Source organism: Kockovaella imperatae (genome assembly GCF_002102565.1).
Source record: "Kockovaella imperatae strain NRRL Y-17943 chromosome Unknown BD324scaffold_16, whole genome shotgun sequence".
Classification (NCBI taxonomy): Eukaryota; Fungi; Basidiomycota; class Tremellomycetes; order Tremellales; family Cuniculitremaceae; genus Kockovaella; species Kockovaella imperatae.
Window position 1 is genome coordinate 177,326 of NW_019028956.1, and position 13,200 is coordinate 190,525.

The 13,200-nt window shown below is 55.3% G+C and overlaps 8 protein-coding genes across 8 annotated transcripts; 4 read left to right on the top strand and 4 right to left on the bottom strand.

Moving 5' to 3' along the window:
• Positions 1–22: 22 nt before the first annotated feature.
• On the bottom strand, positions 23–943 carry BD324DRAFT_584287 (putative mitochondrion protein; the record flags this gene model as incomplete). The annotated part of the gene is made up of 7 exons (XM_022013677.1): positions 23–190; positions 232–385; positions 421–523; positions 563–640; positions 676–768; positions 810–873; positions 914–943. The coding sequence occupies 7 exons, from the start codon at positions 941–943 to the stop codon at positions 23–25; spliced, it is 690 nt and encodes a 229-aa protein (XP_021868251.1).
• A 166-nt stretch (positions 944–1,109) lies between these two features.
• On the top strand, positions 1,110–1,530 carry BD324DRAFT_584314 (cytochrome c oxidase assembly protein COX19; the record flags this gene model as incomplete). The annotated part of the gene is made up of 3 exons (XM_022013678.1): positions 1,110–1,194; positions 1,229–1,340; positions 1,377–1,530. 3 exons carry the CDS (start codon positions 1,110–1,112, stop codon positions 1,528–1,530), a joined length of 351 nt encoding a protein of 116 aa, XP_021868252.1.
• A 9-nt stretch (positions 1,531–1,539) lies between these two features.
• BD324DRAFT_653662 (hypothetical protein) lies at positions 1,540–4,787 on the bottom strand (the record flags this gene model as incomplete). The annotated part of the gene is made up of 14 exons (XM_022018688.1): positions 1,540–1,872; positions 1,911–2,004; positions 2,042–2,092; positions 2,127–2,505; positions 2,542–2,567; positions 2,603–2,728; positions 2,758–3,359; positions 3,398–3,559; positions 3,599–3,923; positions 3,965–4,078; positions 4,118–4,170; positions 4,207–4,320; positions 4,359–4,422; positions 4,459–4,787. 14 exons carry the CDS (start codon positions 4,785–4,787, stop codon positions 1,540–1,542), a joined length of 2,772 nt encoding a protein of 923 aa, XP_021868253.1.
• A 66-nt stretch (positions 4,788–4,853) lies between these two features.
• On the bottom strand, positions 4,854–6,425 carry BD324DRAFT_637821 (putative mitochondrial carrier protein rim2). The gene is made up of 8 exons (XM_022017052.1): positions 6,166–6,425; positions 6,077–6,128; positions 5,929–6,038; positions 5,811–5,888; positions 5,633–5,766; positions 5,560–5,595; positions 5,259–5,521; positions 4,854–5,217 (listed from the first exon to the last, which is right to left on the bottom strand). Exons 1-8 carry the CDS (start codon positions 6,312–6,314, stop codon positions 4,879–4,881), a joined length of 1,161 nt encoding a protein of 386 aa, XP_021868254.1. The 5' UTR covers positions 6,315–6,425; the 3' UTR covers positions 4,854–4,878.
• A 31-nt stretch (positions 6,426–6,456) lies between these two features.
• Positions 6,457–7,608, top strand: BD324DRAFT_637824 (RNA polymerase III subunit Rpc25-domain-containing protein). The gene is made up of 8 exons (XM_022017053.1): positions 6,457–6,638; positions 6,676–6,749; positions 6,792–6,901; positions 6,939–7,025; positions 7,063–7,126; positions 7,165–7,259; positions 7,299–7,547; positions 7,585–7,608. Exons 1-7 carry the CDS (start codon positions 6,615–6,617, stop codon positions 7,544–7,546), a joined length of 702 nt encoding a protein of 233 aa, XP_021868255.1. The 5' UTR covers positions 6,457–6,614; the 3' UTR covers position 7,547; positions 7,585–7,608.
• A 457-nt stretch (positions 7,609–8,065) lies between these two features.
• Positions 8,066–9,315, bottom strand: BD324DRAFT_186436 (putative 60s ribosomal protein l20). The gene is made up of 4 exons (XM_022012126.1): positions 8,875–9,315; positions 8,716–8,830; positions 8,305–8,676; positions 8,066–8,267 (listed from the first exon to the last, which is right to left on the bottom strand). The coding sequence occupies exons 1-4, from the start codon at positions 8,946–8,948 to the stop codon at positions 8,253–8,255; spliced, it is 576 nt and encodes a 191-aa protein (XP_021868256.1). The 5' UTR covers positions 8,949–9,315; the 3' UTR covers positions 8,066–8,252.
• A 43-nt stretch (positions 9,316–9,358) lies between these two features.
• BD324DRAFT_643657 (hypothetical protein) lies at positions 9,359–11,954 on the top strand (the record flags this gene model as incomplete). The annotated part of the gene is made up of 12 exons (XM_022017563.1): positions 9,359–9,466; positions 9,516–9,634; positions 9,674–9,845; positions 9,870–9,892; positions 9,929–10,382; positions 10,420–10,535; positions 10,574–10,706; positions 10,744–10,834; positions 10,915–10,967; positions 11,004–11,357; positions 11,412–11,730; positions 11,770–11,954. 12 exons carry the CDS (start codon positions 9,359–9,361, stop codon positions 11,952–11,954), a joined length of 2,127 nt encoding a protein of 708 aa, XP_021868257.1.
• A 104-nt stretch (positions 11,955–12,058) lies between these two features.
• On the top strand, positions 12,059–13,155 carry BD324DRAFT_584263 (HotDog domain-containing protein; the record flags this gene model as incomplete). Its single annotated transcript, XM_022013674.1, has 7 exons — positions 12,059–12,167; positions 12,206–12,436; positions 12,477–12,602; positions 12,641–12,735; positions 12,776–12,856; positions 12,892–12,992; positions 13,038–13,155. The coding sequence occupies 7 exons, from the start codon at positions 12,059–12,061 to the stop codon at positions 13,153–13,155; spliced, it is 861 nt and encodes a 286-aa protein (XP_021868258.1).
• Between the last annotated feature and the right edge of the window lie 45 nt (positions 13,156–13,200).

Sequence of the window (13,200 nt, forward strand, 5' to 3'; positions counted from 1 at the left end):
CGGGGATGCATACCGTAGAGTTCTATTTGCCTTTGAACTCGTATCCTCCTTGGCGGTCCACACACTTCATTGTATATTCACTCAAGACTTGGCCCTCGAGATCAGGGTAGGTAAGCTTGGCCGTGAATGACTCGCCCGCATTGATGGGTCCGACACCGGCCGGTGTTCCCGTGAGGATGACGTCTCCTTCCTTTAAGAGTCGTCAGTGGTAGCCGCGGGGATGGGACTCACCTCGAGTTTCATTATGGACGATACAAACGCGATCAAGTCTGGGACCTTGAAGATCATGTCGGCGGTTGTACCGGACTGCTTGACGGTCCCATTGACGGAAAAATGGAGTCCGACTTTGGAGAGGTCGGCGATACGGGATTTGGGGATGAAAGGGCTGGAGCATGAGCACGGGAAGAAGGTCTGACCCACCCGACGGGACAAAACGTGTCGAATCCTTTCGCCGTGGACCAAGGGAGACCCTTGGCCTTGACGGCATCTTGGACGTTTCGAGCGGTCAAGTCAATGGCGAGGGCTGAGCGTCAGTCAAAGACCTGGTCAAGGGGGACCCCACTGTATCCTGCAATGTGAGATTCCGCATCGGAAGTCTTGATATCTCTTCCATTTTTGCCAATCACGACGCCGAGTTCGACTGAGCGTGAGTGGCGGATTGCGTCTGTGACTCACCTTCATGATGCATGATAACGCCTCGAGGAATCTCTACGGGGCCCTCCTCTGGCTCGATGTAGGAAGACGTCGGCTTGAGGAAGAAGAACGGTTCTTGGAATGTCAGTCTGGTTAGCTCAAGGGGATGGACTCACCCTTCGGTACGGCATTGCCGAGTTCCTTCGCGTGGTCGGCATAGTTTCGCCCAATAGCCACAATCTGGACTCTTCAGCGACCTTCGTTGCCGTTGCTCTCACACCTTTTTGCCAGTCCTCAGAAAGCTCGACATGATGTTGCGAGTAGAATACGAGCCTTTCGGGAAAGTCTGTCCCGATCATTTTCACGGCCGGCGGGCCGCCGGGGGGACTCGGCGGTGATGGCCGCTCGTAGCATTTTAATTTCAGCTCGACCTGTTGCTCGACGCCCATTGCCCGCCCAACTTGACCCATCATCCAATGTCATTCGGGAGACCAGGCGGATTCGCAGACACATTTAAAGTCACTCCCCCTCAGCGAGGCTCCTTTCCTCTTGATCATGATGGTGAGATGAACGAGCTAGGCTGGGCTGACATTAGGCGACTGCAAGGCGTTCATGATAGAGCATCTGAAATGCCTGAAAGAATTCAAAGGGGATAATGGCAAGTGTCGATTCGAAGCAAGGCGGTATCTGGAATGCAGGATGGATCAGTGAGTTATATGCTGAGGCTGAGCTGATGACGCTAGTGATCTGATGGATCGAGACGACATGCAGAATCTGGGGCTGGGCAATGCCACCGAGTCCCAGACGTCAAAGGCGGCGCAGGTCAAACCCCAGGCGGCAGACGTGCGCAATGGCGATGTCAAGGCTCAGCCGACAACAGTACAAGAACGCATATGACACGTTGTATTAAAGGCCAAATCGCCACCAATTGGACCTCTCCTCGTTCCCTTCGATCGCCTCTCTGCCTTCTTCGACTTTCCGCCTGACTCGTTCCCAATCCCTCTCGAGAGAGCGCAAGTTCCACATGAGCTCATTGAGATTGGTATCTTCCGAGAGGTAGAATTTGATCTTTTTGTTGGCCCATTGCAGCTTTTCATCGTCATCAATGTCGTCGAGAGCCTTGTGGATCTCTCTGCAGAGGTCATCGGCCTGGGTCTGGAGTTCGTTGACCCGAGGAGCACGGGCTCGTATCCCATCGAGAAAGTCTTGACAAGCTCGAAAGACAGAATCCTCGAGGGTCTAGAGGTCAGCGAGAACGCACACAGGCGGAACCTGACCTTGAGATCCTTGGCCCGTTGGGCCAGGCGCTTTTCTCGTATCCGGAGTTCAGACACGACATTGCACATCTCGACGTCGATGGCGAGATGCTCCCTGAGTGTCAAGGTGGGTCTTCGCAGGGCTCACTCACGCCGGCGAAATAAGCAGATCGCGGTAGAACAACCGGTCCTGTAGAGAGCGTCTAATGGTCAGAGCATCCCTGGGACCCCACTCACGTTCTCTTTAAAGCCGTGATATTCTTGTCGACGCCTCGCTGGCCTTTGAACGATCCGTGCGGACGGACGACTTTCCACTCGGGCGCACCATCTTCGAGCACCACATCCGCTCCGTCACTCGTCGTTCGCAACATGACTCTTGATCGCGCTAGTCGTAACGAGGCTGGATGCCGGGTTCTTGACCCTTCAGCGTCGCCATTCAAGCCATCGTCTACATGGCTCGCGGCGCGGAGTGAACGATCCGATTCGTCCAGGGAAAACGTCGTCATGATGGACGGACGTTTTGACCCTTTCGAAGTACGGGTTGCCATGGAGGGTCGCGTGGAAGACGCGACCACGCGGTCGATATGGACCCGAGACGGTGAATTGCGGATCGAGGCTGGAGGGGTTAGTGAGATTCACTCGTGTTGCTCACCCAGATCATGCGCATCGTGCCCGTTGCTGTGAATCAGCAATGAACTCTCCTCTCCACTCACGGCTCCGTCACAGTGGGAACATTGCTGCTCTGTTTCCGCCGCATGAGGGTCTGTCGAAGACTCCCTCCAGCTCCAGGCCCATTCGTGTCGCTTTCTGATGTCTCGTCCATGGTAGTGCGTCGACCACTGTCAGCATGGCTTTGATTTTCACCCACCTGACGAGACCCAGACCTCCCTTCAGGACGTGCCCGGTGACCGCGGTCACCTTGTCAAACGCCGCTCTGGGTCCACCGGTCCCACCCGTTGCACTCTCACTTCCGTCATCCGACTTTGTAGGATCTTGTTTGGTGGACCGGATGCCCATGACCCTCTCCAATCGATTGCTGGGCTTTCGCCTGAGATCAATGTCTCCTGACCACAACCACGCGACGCGTCGAGCTCCCATGACGTCCCACTCTTTCTGACGACTCTTGAGTATGCACTTGATGTAGGCGTCAAGGTCGGTCGTGATGATGTCTGGCGGAGCAACCGTGCCAACCTCGCCTTCGGGAATGATCAGGCAGAGGCCTGACTCTGTATCGGCATCGTCTAGTGAGCGCATGTGATGCTCTCTTTTTCTGAGCGGCGCATCCTCGGCAGCGCCTTTGAGGTTGGCTGTGATTGACGAGGTGGCAGCTGTGACGCCGGAGACGAGGAGTCTTGGGACTTTGAATGCATCAGGATGGCGAGTGCGATAACCGAGGTAGTCGTTAGTCAGGCGGCGGACAGAGTGGACGGAGAGAAAGTGGGGTGTGTCGGTGCCCATTCCGAGGGAGAACTTGGCGGTCAGTGTGAGATCTGGGGTTTCGTGCCCACCTGGTAAATGTGCCATGCCTGGAGAAACTTGCGCGTGTTGGTGAATGGATTTTTGGGGAGTCGATCGGCTCCCAGCGCGGCGAGCTGATACCGTACGCTGGTGATGGAGCTGAGAACCGCCGCCATGGTCTTGGGGTCCATGCATCCTCCACTTGTTTCCTTCTGCTTTGTCAGTGTGGCTTGGCGGGGAGCGGCCCTCACCTCGAGTCGCATAGACTCTTCATGTTCCATGCCCATGGCCCGTCGCCAGTCAAAGATGCTCTTCTTCGTCTCGTCACAGAATAATCCGTCGACGGGTAGGTCCTGATCCCATAGACCCCACAGTATCAGAGCCGATTGCAAGAGCTTGATGATTTCCATGAGCATGATGGTGAATGGGTCCATGGCCATGTTCAGACTGATGGGAGACTGGACAGGATTGGTATTGACAGGGGAGGAAGTGGGAGATACGGTCCGGGAGAGAGGGTTGGTAGGTCCCGGACTGGGCAGTCGATACAGATCGTAGAATTTACGTCGGATCGCGGGACTGAGCGTGTGAGAAAGGGGTCCATGAGTGGGGGGCCTCACACTGGCGCTTCCATGCCCAGAAGGGCCCGACCTCCACAGCCTAGACGTCTGAGACCAGTATTGATGACGATGTAGGGTTTGGCCTCGCGAAAGTCTCCACTGGGAATGAGGATGCTGAAAGTTCAGCAGGACTCGGAGGAAGAGGGGACGTACACATCTTGACCAAAAGAAGAGGGCGTGGTGACGAGAAGTGTGCCGTGTTCCGTCTGAGATCAGCGAGGGACAGACAGCGTATGATTCACCAAGCGAGGATGAGAGTGAGACTCGGATGCGAGACGTCTTGTAGCCGCTGAGAGCTCTTCGGTGGCTTCAACAGAGGACAGGTCGGGACTCGGTACGAGGAGATACGCAGATATCTAGAGTGAGTGGGGGAGATGGATATGATCAGACTCACGCTCTCTGACTGCTTGCCTGTGTAGGACACGATGGTGTGGGAGAATTGGGTCCGCGAGAGGTACCTGGCATCAGCAGAGCCCAAAAGTATGTCCACATACCATTGTCTGACGGCATAGAGGGAGAATCCAGGTAAGCTGACTTCTCGAGCTACTTTGAGCCGACCAAGACGAGGCAGCCATGTCTCTAACTCTTCCAGTGTCCTATCGGTGGGTATGAGCAGCCCTTTCGCAGATGAGCTCGAGCTCTCTGCAATGCTAGAGGACAAGCTGTGGAGATGTCGGGTCCGCTTTTGAGCCGAGGACTGTGGAGAAGGAGACGGACTGGAGACGACGCTGCCTATCCCTTTGGCCCTCGCGGGGGAAGGTACAGAATGCGTCGACATGACAGTCGGAGACTGGACCATGACCGAAGAGGTCATTGTCGACATGGGGACAGGTCATGTCATGGTGGATATCATGTATGTAGGTAAAAACGAACCACGACGCCGGTAGATCCGGTAATATGTAAAATGCATAATACTAGGCGAGTTTTTGCGCTACCAACTCGTAGATCAAGAACATGCAGGCGGCATTGGGTACCACTCGGAGCATGTGAGCAGTCAGACCTCCATACAGACTCGCGACACCCTCTTCGCGGACGATAAGAGTCAACGTCTGCCAGAGAGACTTGTACTTGTTGACCCCGTCGATCGGAGGTTGTCGTAATCGGGTGCGGACAACCTCGTGGGGATAGGTGATGAGGGATGCAATGGCTTTTGCTCCTCCAGAGGCACCGAGAATGGATCCTATCCAGGACAGCGCGGTGGTTTCCCGTGGGGCATCAGTGATCGAGGTGCCAGTACCTATCCTCTTGAAGCGCTGTGCACAAGTCAGCCAACGCTGCACAAAATGTCGCTCACCTCGTACAAGACCCATTGGATGACACCTTCAGACACACCGAGGTAGGATGCCGAGAGACCACGATAGAGTCCGCGGATACCTTCTCGTCGGAAAATGTCTCGTGTGAGGCTCAGCGCGGCACCAAAGTTGGAAGGGGAGGCGATGGAGGCGGTCTGGGTCAACGAGGCGGCAGAATTGGCGATCGGTCGGGGGAGTGGAGAGGTAGAGACGGGAGTAGAGGTTGGACGTTTTCGTGCAGAGAGCTGGAGTCGGGTCTTGATCACTGGCAAGTCAGCGAGGTATGACCGGGTCACGACTCACCCCAGATTGGATTGGTTCCAGTGGCAGTCATGATACCTGATCGTCAGAACGGCCGAGTGGATTTCAAACACACCAGCAATGACGGCTGCTCCGAGGTGTATCACTGGACTGTCTTCGGCCGTCTGTCCTTTGCTCGTAGTCGGAGCGTTAGGGAACCGCTGCGCCAAGAATTGCTTTGAGGTCGGGTAAAAATAAAAGTTGATCGCCCTGGAGTCGTCGTCAGAAAAAGCTTTGACTTGGTCTGGTCCCACCTGGCAGGGATGATTCCAACCAGAGCCGGTCCGAGACCTTTATACAACGCTCTCCAGCCTTCCTCCACGCCTATCCGCCTAAAAGCGTCAGTCCTGGGATATGCCACAACCTACCCACCGTATGAGAAGAATCGTGTCGACAAATTGGTACAGACCCCCTGAAGACCGCTTGACAGTGGTGGGAGATGTCGCAGCCTGGTGTCTGAACATGTCAGATTGAAGACGTGTCTAAAAAAAGGTCAGACGGCGTCACTGGCGGTGCCCACCTTGACAACATCAAAAGGGGAGGTGACGATGGCACCAGCCATACCGCCGAGACTACTCCATCAGCATATGATTGACGAACAAGACTCACCTTCCCGCAGCAGAGTGTTTCCACCCTGACAGTTTCTGTCTCTGAGGCGGCGAGGCGGTAGAGGGTGGGACGTCGGAACGAGGAGACGCTGCTGGGACGAGGGGGGTCCGGGATGGCCCAGCATCGGAGGAGCTGGAGGGACCGAACATGACGGGCGGGCAGAGTGCCAGTCGCGGATGGGACTAGGTAGCGGGAATAGAGTCGTGATGTGACTGGGACTGGAGCCGGTATGTCCTCGCTGCTGGTCACTTGAGAAGATGAATCCCTATGAAGAAAGACTCAAATGCTGATCGGCAAACTGAAACTTTTGGCAGACGGACGGAATCAAAATTTCAAGAAAAGTTTGGGAAGCGCGGCAATGCCCGAGACGTCCATTTTAAAGTCATATTACGCTCTCTCATAGCAGCAAGCTCAGCAGCGGGGCCAATGACACAGTAGCATAGAGTCCCATGTTCGTCCTCATCGGCGTCAGGGTGAGTGTTAAGAGCCGCTTCGAGCTCATAGTTTAAGGATACCGTCCCGGTCAAGCCCGAGGCATTCGAGATCCCCGCAGCGATCACCATCCAAGATGCCATCAACAAAAAGTTGAGAGTTTGGCGCGAGTTGATAAGCTGATGATGGTATAGATACGCCAACAAGTTGATACCTCAGAAAGGTCTTGGCTTGTCCTGTTTTGACATTCTCACCGCTGAAGATGGTCGTGTGACATGGGGTAACGGTCTGATGTATTACAAAGGTGAGTTCCCGTCTCAGGATGATCGCTCATGGGCAAGTCTCCTTTCGCTTGCTGTTATTCGCCCCATTCATCGGTGAAGTCTTGGTCGGTCAAGTCTTGTCAACGACAAAGTCGTACATCAGGGGTGGGTCAGTTCAGTGTGGGCGAGATCTGACTCTCAGTGTCCATGGGGTTTTTTAATGACATTTACATTACGCCCAATCTCCTGCCGCCGAATTCTGCCTAGTGAGCGGTATAAAGCGGGGGGATGAAGCTGACCTCAGTGACCCGAATGAGGAGAGGTTCTTCTGGCTATCTGATCCGGAGCCCGAGGACAGGGTATACACCCAACATGAGCTCCTCAATACCGTCGTGACGTGTGAGCGAAAACTTTTGGGCGTATGACTCATGAGCACAGCCCGTCTCTTTATCGATCCCGGTGAACCCATACGGTTCCGCGTCTCAGACATTGAATGGCAAGATGTCAGACCACAACCCAAAGCTCGGCATGATATTGCCAATGGGCATGAGGAAGAGTCAGAGGAAGACCCGTTTCATAAAGCCGGGTACAAGATTTTCGCCACCATTGCGGACGTCGGGCTGGGTGTGGTGTCGTGGTGGGCAGATGCAGAGGAAGTGGGTGAAGAGGCGATGGACGAGAGCTAGAGTGAGTGATGATCAGAGGACACTCGATTGACATGTAGCATCTAATGACTTTCTTATGTTATAATGTATGCTTTTCTCAAACGCCGTGTCCATCTGCTCTCGCATGGCCATCTCGTCATCTTCGCAGGCATCGTCCGCCGACAGTGTCCGGCATCGGGCTCTTCGTCCGTGATCCGCTGGTGGACCAATGCCACGGATCCTCTGGTGTGGTCAGTAGTACAGGTGCAATCCTCGGCAAGGCGTCGGAGCAGCTCTCCTTGTTCACCGCTGATGACAACGGCGTCGAGCAATCACAGATATCTTTCGACAACTGCAGTCTGACTGAAGTGTAGGAACGGAGATTGTATCAAGCTTCGACGCTGTGCGTGCCGTTCTTGAGACAGTACAGTCCCTGGATGGACCTCGCACACTCGAGGTCAATACAGAACGTGCTTGAGCGTTCAGTGTGACAGATGTGCCTCCGCCCAGGCTCAGCAGGAAATCATGGTTGTGGTGCGATAGGCACTAGCTCAAAGGCGGGTTTGCGACAGGGGTGCAAGTCGCTTGGCAGCATTTCTGGGACAATTCCCCCAGCTTGTTCCACGCGAGTCCGCGACAATGAGAAGCCCATCAACACTCGAGATCCCTTCACAGACCCTTCACTGAATGCTCGTTGACCAAACCATCGTCATATCTCGATGCATAGCAGGCATCCACATACATCCTCCTAAGCCCAGGTAGCCTACACGTCAGCGACACCCTCGCCATATTCCACTCACAGGTCTGTTGGCGGCGTACCAAGCCTTGGACTTGGTCCTCCTGTGAGGCAAAGGGAATTTGAGTTTGGGGTCGAGGAGTTGTTTGATGTATGGTCTCCTGACGTCGTCCTTTTTGGCAATCTCAGCGACTCGGAGGATCTGGACGTTCCTGAATCGGGCTCGGTGTTGGGCAGCCATGTTTTGGTACATGGCCTCGACGGCTTCAGCTCGGGAAAGGGCTCGGAACTCTTTGACCATCTGCAAGGGGAGGTAGTCAGAAAGGGGTGGGGGGCGGATGGTAGGAGTGCTGCTCACGTTGTGGGTACCTGATCGAGAGTCGTATCGGAGCCAGATGGCAAAGTTTTTGACCTTGAGGGGTCGTTTCTCGGAGATCTGGGGCGTGAGACGGGGTGAAACATTGACTAGACTCACGACGTTGAGTCCGACAATCTCTCCGCTGGCCTTTTTGACCTTTTTCAATTGACGAAGGTAGTACCAGAATCGAGACTTTGCAACGACATCGTTGGGAGCGAAGATTCTCATCCGGCTAAACAGACGGTCAGCACAGCGAACCCGGCACACATCACCCACTAGAGCTTGGGCGACGGGTCCGCCTCGCTCGGGAGCTTTCGCCCGACGACAGAGTACTCTGTGAATCGACCCATCCTGCGCAAAAAGTCAGCACACTGACAACCAATGCCATCCCAGCACACGGCTCCGAGGGTCTCTCCATTCGATTGAGACCCCTGATGGTATTCTTCAGGAACTCTGACATTGCCCCAAATGTCTCTTCCTAGCCGTGTCCTGTGAATGCCCCCTTCACCCACTCACTTGCTTGGTCTTGGATGGTGTCTTGAGGGATGAGGAGGAGGTCCAGAGACCACCGTCAACGAGTATTAAGACGTTGGGATTTCGGTGTTTAGAAAACGCCGAAAATTTCGATTCACCGAGGGTTGCGTGTGGCGGATTTTGGTTTGATTCCGCTACACGTGGTGCCCCGCATCTCATTGTTGTTGACCCGTGTTTCATCTCTCTCTGTCTCTCTTGTCCAGCGACGAGCTATCGACATCTCACCATGGAGTCAAATCAGAGGTCAGACTCAGAGCTACAGAGTATTTTGGATAGTCTCATTGGGGAGGCGGGGTACATTCTCTGTGGCGACTTGCCCGATGGTATGTGCACAGTGTGTGTGAGAGGCGTCGCTGACGAGAAATCAAAAAGTTGTCGCACAGTATGAGCGAGAGCACGATGTGACGATACTTGATCCGGGTGAGGATGTCGTCCTGCGGGACCTTGTCAAGCCTCATGGGGATCTGAGATTGGGTCCTGAGGAGATGTTTGGATTTTTAAAGTGAGAGTCGAAAAGCTTGTGACAAAAGCTGACATGCAGTGCTACCAAATTGTCCCCCGCACGTTCACCTGATCCAGGGATGACCACATCACAATCTCTTCCTCCGACAGCCTTTCGCGAACTCGAAGAGACAACTCCAAGGCAGCATCGTCGACGCAACTCGGATCGTATCCGTTCGCCCTCGGATTCGTCATCCAGCTCGGACGAGAATGTCGGATACGCGCTTGATCGACAGACTTCCGCACCTACCGTCAGCAGGTCATTCCCTCATGCCCTGAATGCTCCAACCATCAGTCGTCCAGGCATGCCCAAACGGCCCAAGACGCTCTCCGACTCGCACATGGACTCGCCATTGGCAGCTAGGACGAGGCACTGGGGTCCGCCCAGTGCCTTTGGCAACTTTGGATCGTTTGCGAGGCCCAGTCCAGCCAGCCGACGACGACGAGGCAGTGCCAATGGGTCTATATCAAGTGATGTGGACGGAGAAGAGTTCAGACCGATCGGTAGGAGCATGTCGTCGAGGTCGTTCACAGCGTCGCCGACGTTTGGAAAAGAGGTCGGGTCCCCACTGTCCGAAGAATTTCATTCACCCAAGTCCCCAGAAAGTGTGGCGAGTGAGCAGGTGGAAGTGCAGGACCCGGAGTCGGAGCCGACGGTAGAAATCACCGAGGACGAGGTGGATGAGACGGATGATCAGCTTGGGGAGGAAATGCTCGAGGCGATGAACCCGAGGTTGAGCAGGCTCTCGGTGAGTGAGTGGCGATGTGACCGTGCTCAACTGTCAGACTGGCTCGAGTTTGTCGTTGAGAACCTCGCACGACAAGTTGCAGGCGCTGCAGAAGCAGAACGGGGAGCTGGCGAGAAAGTTGAAAGAGTCCGAGAGGCAGTTGGCCTTGTTAGGGTGGGTGTAGAGGTGTGAAGATTTGGCCTGATGTCCAGGGCCGACAATGACCGGATGGTCATGGACCTTGAGCGGCAACTCGAGGAAGCACGTCACGAGCTCGCGTTGAAGCGCAAAGAGGACAAGGATTTGAGGAACAATGAGTTGGCGCAAAAGATTCAGATCAGCGGGGTGGGTGAAAGACGTAGCGTGACCTTGCTGACGACAGCTCGAAGCGGATCTGTCCAACGTGCAGAGACTGCTCGAGCAGTCTAAAGAGAGCCGAGCGAGCATGCAAAAGATGTATGATTCGCAGTGTGGTGAGTGTACGCGCTGGATCCGGGCTCACGGCCAGACGAGGCGCAACGACTTCGAGACATGCTTCGGGATCGCGACGCAGAGATCAGGACATTGGAGGAGACTGCGCAGGAGCACGAAGCGGACGAGGCAAAGGTGAGGAGGTCGCCGGGGGACTCTGGCTGACCGCAGTACACGGGGGAGATTCAGAGTCTCGAGATGGAGGTCAAGCGGATGCAATCGGACCTGGAGTCTGCGAGGCGGGCCGAATCGGTGCTAGAGGTACAAAAGCAGGAGAACCTTCAGCTCAAAGAGACGATTGATCGGATGCGATTCGACCTGGATGAGGCCCGTGCCGCGGCCGCCAATGCACTCAGGGTTGGAGGACATGCCAAGATTGGTACGAGCTCGTCTGGCGCGCCGACCTTGTCAAGGAATCTCGGGGATGAGATCAATCGACGTTTAGCGGATGGCCTGGTGACGGCGGAGCAGGAGGATGAGGATGAAGTCGTCGAGACGGTGGTGACGAGACGTCAACGAGCCAAGGTAGGGGCGAGTCTCGGTGAGCTGTGCTGATAATAGAAACGTGCCCCGGATCAGGTGGTCGAGTACGCCGATGTGAGCGTGGGCACGGACGAGGTCCCAGGGCCTTCACGGAAGGAGGACCCCCCCGCGTACACTGCCGAGCCGGAGCCTGTCAACGTGCAAGAGGTGTTGGATCAGGCTCATCCCAAGGCCACGTCAGTTGTCATTCACGGGGCCTATGATGCCGTCGTTTCGGCTGCTGGGAGACGGTGCACAGTGCTCGAAGAGGATATCAAGAGGCGAGGGGTGAAAGCGGAGGGTGGGAAAAAGGTGATCTATGCGAGTCATGAAGCTATCGGATGGCTATCTGTGTGTACGATCGCAGCGTTTGCCAGTGAGTCGTTTTGGTTGCCTATTGTCGCTGACCCCCCAGTCGGAATCGTCGCCGGGACGCAACTGTTCACGCCCGCTGGAATGCACTCGCGAGACTATCTGTTGTTCTCTCAGATGAACGATTTGGCTAGGTCTGTCGGTGTGGGTGAGGGGTTCCTGCCGGTCAACATGTTGCATGCTGTGGGTCACGGAGCTGGCCTGCTGGCGGGCCGAGTCCCTTCGTAGATTATAGAACGAAAAATGGGGGCCCAAATGTACAATTGCCGGTTATTTCCGGAGAGTGGATGAGCCCGAAAATCGGGCATGTTGCATTTTCACCACTTGACATGATGTTGGGTGGTGTGTTGAGGACAAGTATAGGGCCGAGGCATCAGGTGATCCGGCGCTGGTACAGTGAGACTCGCCGGACGCCTTTGCGCAAATGGTCCACTCGATTCTGTGAGCGAGATGGTGGTCAGAATTCCACTGACATGTAGTCCTCTTGCTCGCTTTTCCCGCGACGTACCTCGTTGGATCGGCCTTTCCACCGAATCTGGTCTTGCTATTATATCCACGGTACTCGCCTCCTCCGCCTGAGAAGGATTCGACACGGGGCAAGGCGATCACGAGTGATGTCGAGAGGGAGATTCAGGGGTTGAATATAACGCACGAGATGAGGGATAGAGTGAGGGGTGGTGACGGGACGAGTGGGGGATGGTATGAGACGAGTGAGTGTGCGGATGAGGGGGGCATCGAGCTGAGGGACAGGACCGTATTCCAAATTCGATCCCCAAAAGGTTCACAATTCGCTCACCGCGGGGACATTGCGGGGTCCCGGCAAGCTCGCCATTGCCCCGTTGCTGTGGGCAAAGAGGGATGAATCAGAGGCCGTTGGTGGGTGACAAAGTGACTGGGACGAGTTGACCCCTCAGCTGTGTTACACTACGGAAGAGCTTTGTGCGGGCACGATGGGATCATACATGGAGGTCTGATCGCGACGACGTTTGACGAGACGTTGGCGAGGAATGTGAGTTTTGGACCGAGCTCTCCACGACGCTGATGGCCAGGCCTTGCTCAATATCAAGACGCACATTGGCGTCACAGCGAGTCTGACAATCAACTACAAGTCTCCATGTATGGCGGATCAGGTGGGTCCTTGACGTCCACCACGCTAACAAGCCAGTTTGTGGTGCTCCGGACAAAGCTGGACAAGATGGACGGGCGAAAAGTATGGGTCAGTGGGTCTATGGAGACTTTGGATGGGATCGTCGTCGCCGAGGCGAGGTAGGTCAAGGTGAGAGACGACGACGCGTGCTGATGACACCTCAGTGCGCTCTTCATCGAGCCGAAATGGGCTCAGTTTCTGGAATCCAGCGGTGTCACTGAGGCCATGGGTCGGCCGATGCCATTACCTATAGAAGCCGAGGTCGCGGCACAGCGCATCTGATGCGAGTATGCACGCCATACGGATCGGAGTCCAGCCACATGCATA

Excerpts from the sequence above, each read along its gene's own strand:
- BD324DRAFT_637824 (XM_022017053.1), top strand. The coding sequence starts at position 6,615 with ATGTTCGTCCTCATCGGCGTCAGG. Across the intron at positions 7,026-7,062 it reads GACAAAGTCGTACATCAGGG|TGTCCATGGGGTTTTTTAAT; the intron begins GTGGGTCAGTTC and ends TCTGACTCTCAG. Across the intron at positions 7,127-7,164 it reads CTGCCGCCGAATTCTGCCTA|TGACCCGAATGAGGAGAGGT; the intron begins GTGAGCGGTATA and ends AGCTGACCTCAG.
- BD324DRAFT_186436 (XM_022012126.1), bottom strand. The coding sequence starts at position 8,948 with ATGGGTCGATTCACAGAGTACTCTGTCGTCGGGCGAAAGCTCCCGAGC. Across the intron at positions 8,831-8,874 it reads GACCCGTCGCCCAAGCTCTA|CCGGATGAGAATCTTCGCTC; the intron begins GTGGGTGATGTG and ends CCGTCTGTTTAG. Across the intron at positions 8,677-8,715 it reads AGATTGTCGGACTCAACGTC|ATCTCCGAGAAACGACCCCT; the intron begins GTGAGTCTAGTC and ends CTCACGCCCCAG.
- BD324DRAFT_637821 (XM_022017052.1), bottom strand. The coding sequence starts at position 6,314 with ATGTTCGGTCCCTCCAGCTCCTCCGATGCTGGGCCATCCCGGACCCCC. Across the intron at positions 5,596-5,632 it reads CGGAGCAGCCGTCATTGCTG|GTATCATGACTGCCACTGGA; the intron begins GTGTGTTTGAAA and ends TCTGACGATCAG. Across the intron at positions 5,522-5,559 it reads TGGAACCAATCCAATCTGGG|TGATCAAGACCCGACTCCAG; the intron begins GTGAGTCGTGAC and ends CTGACTTGCCAG.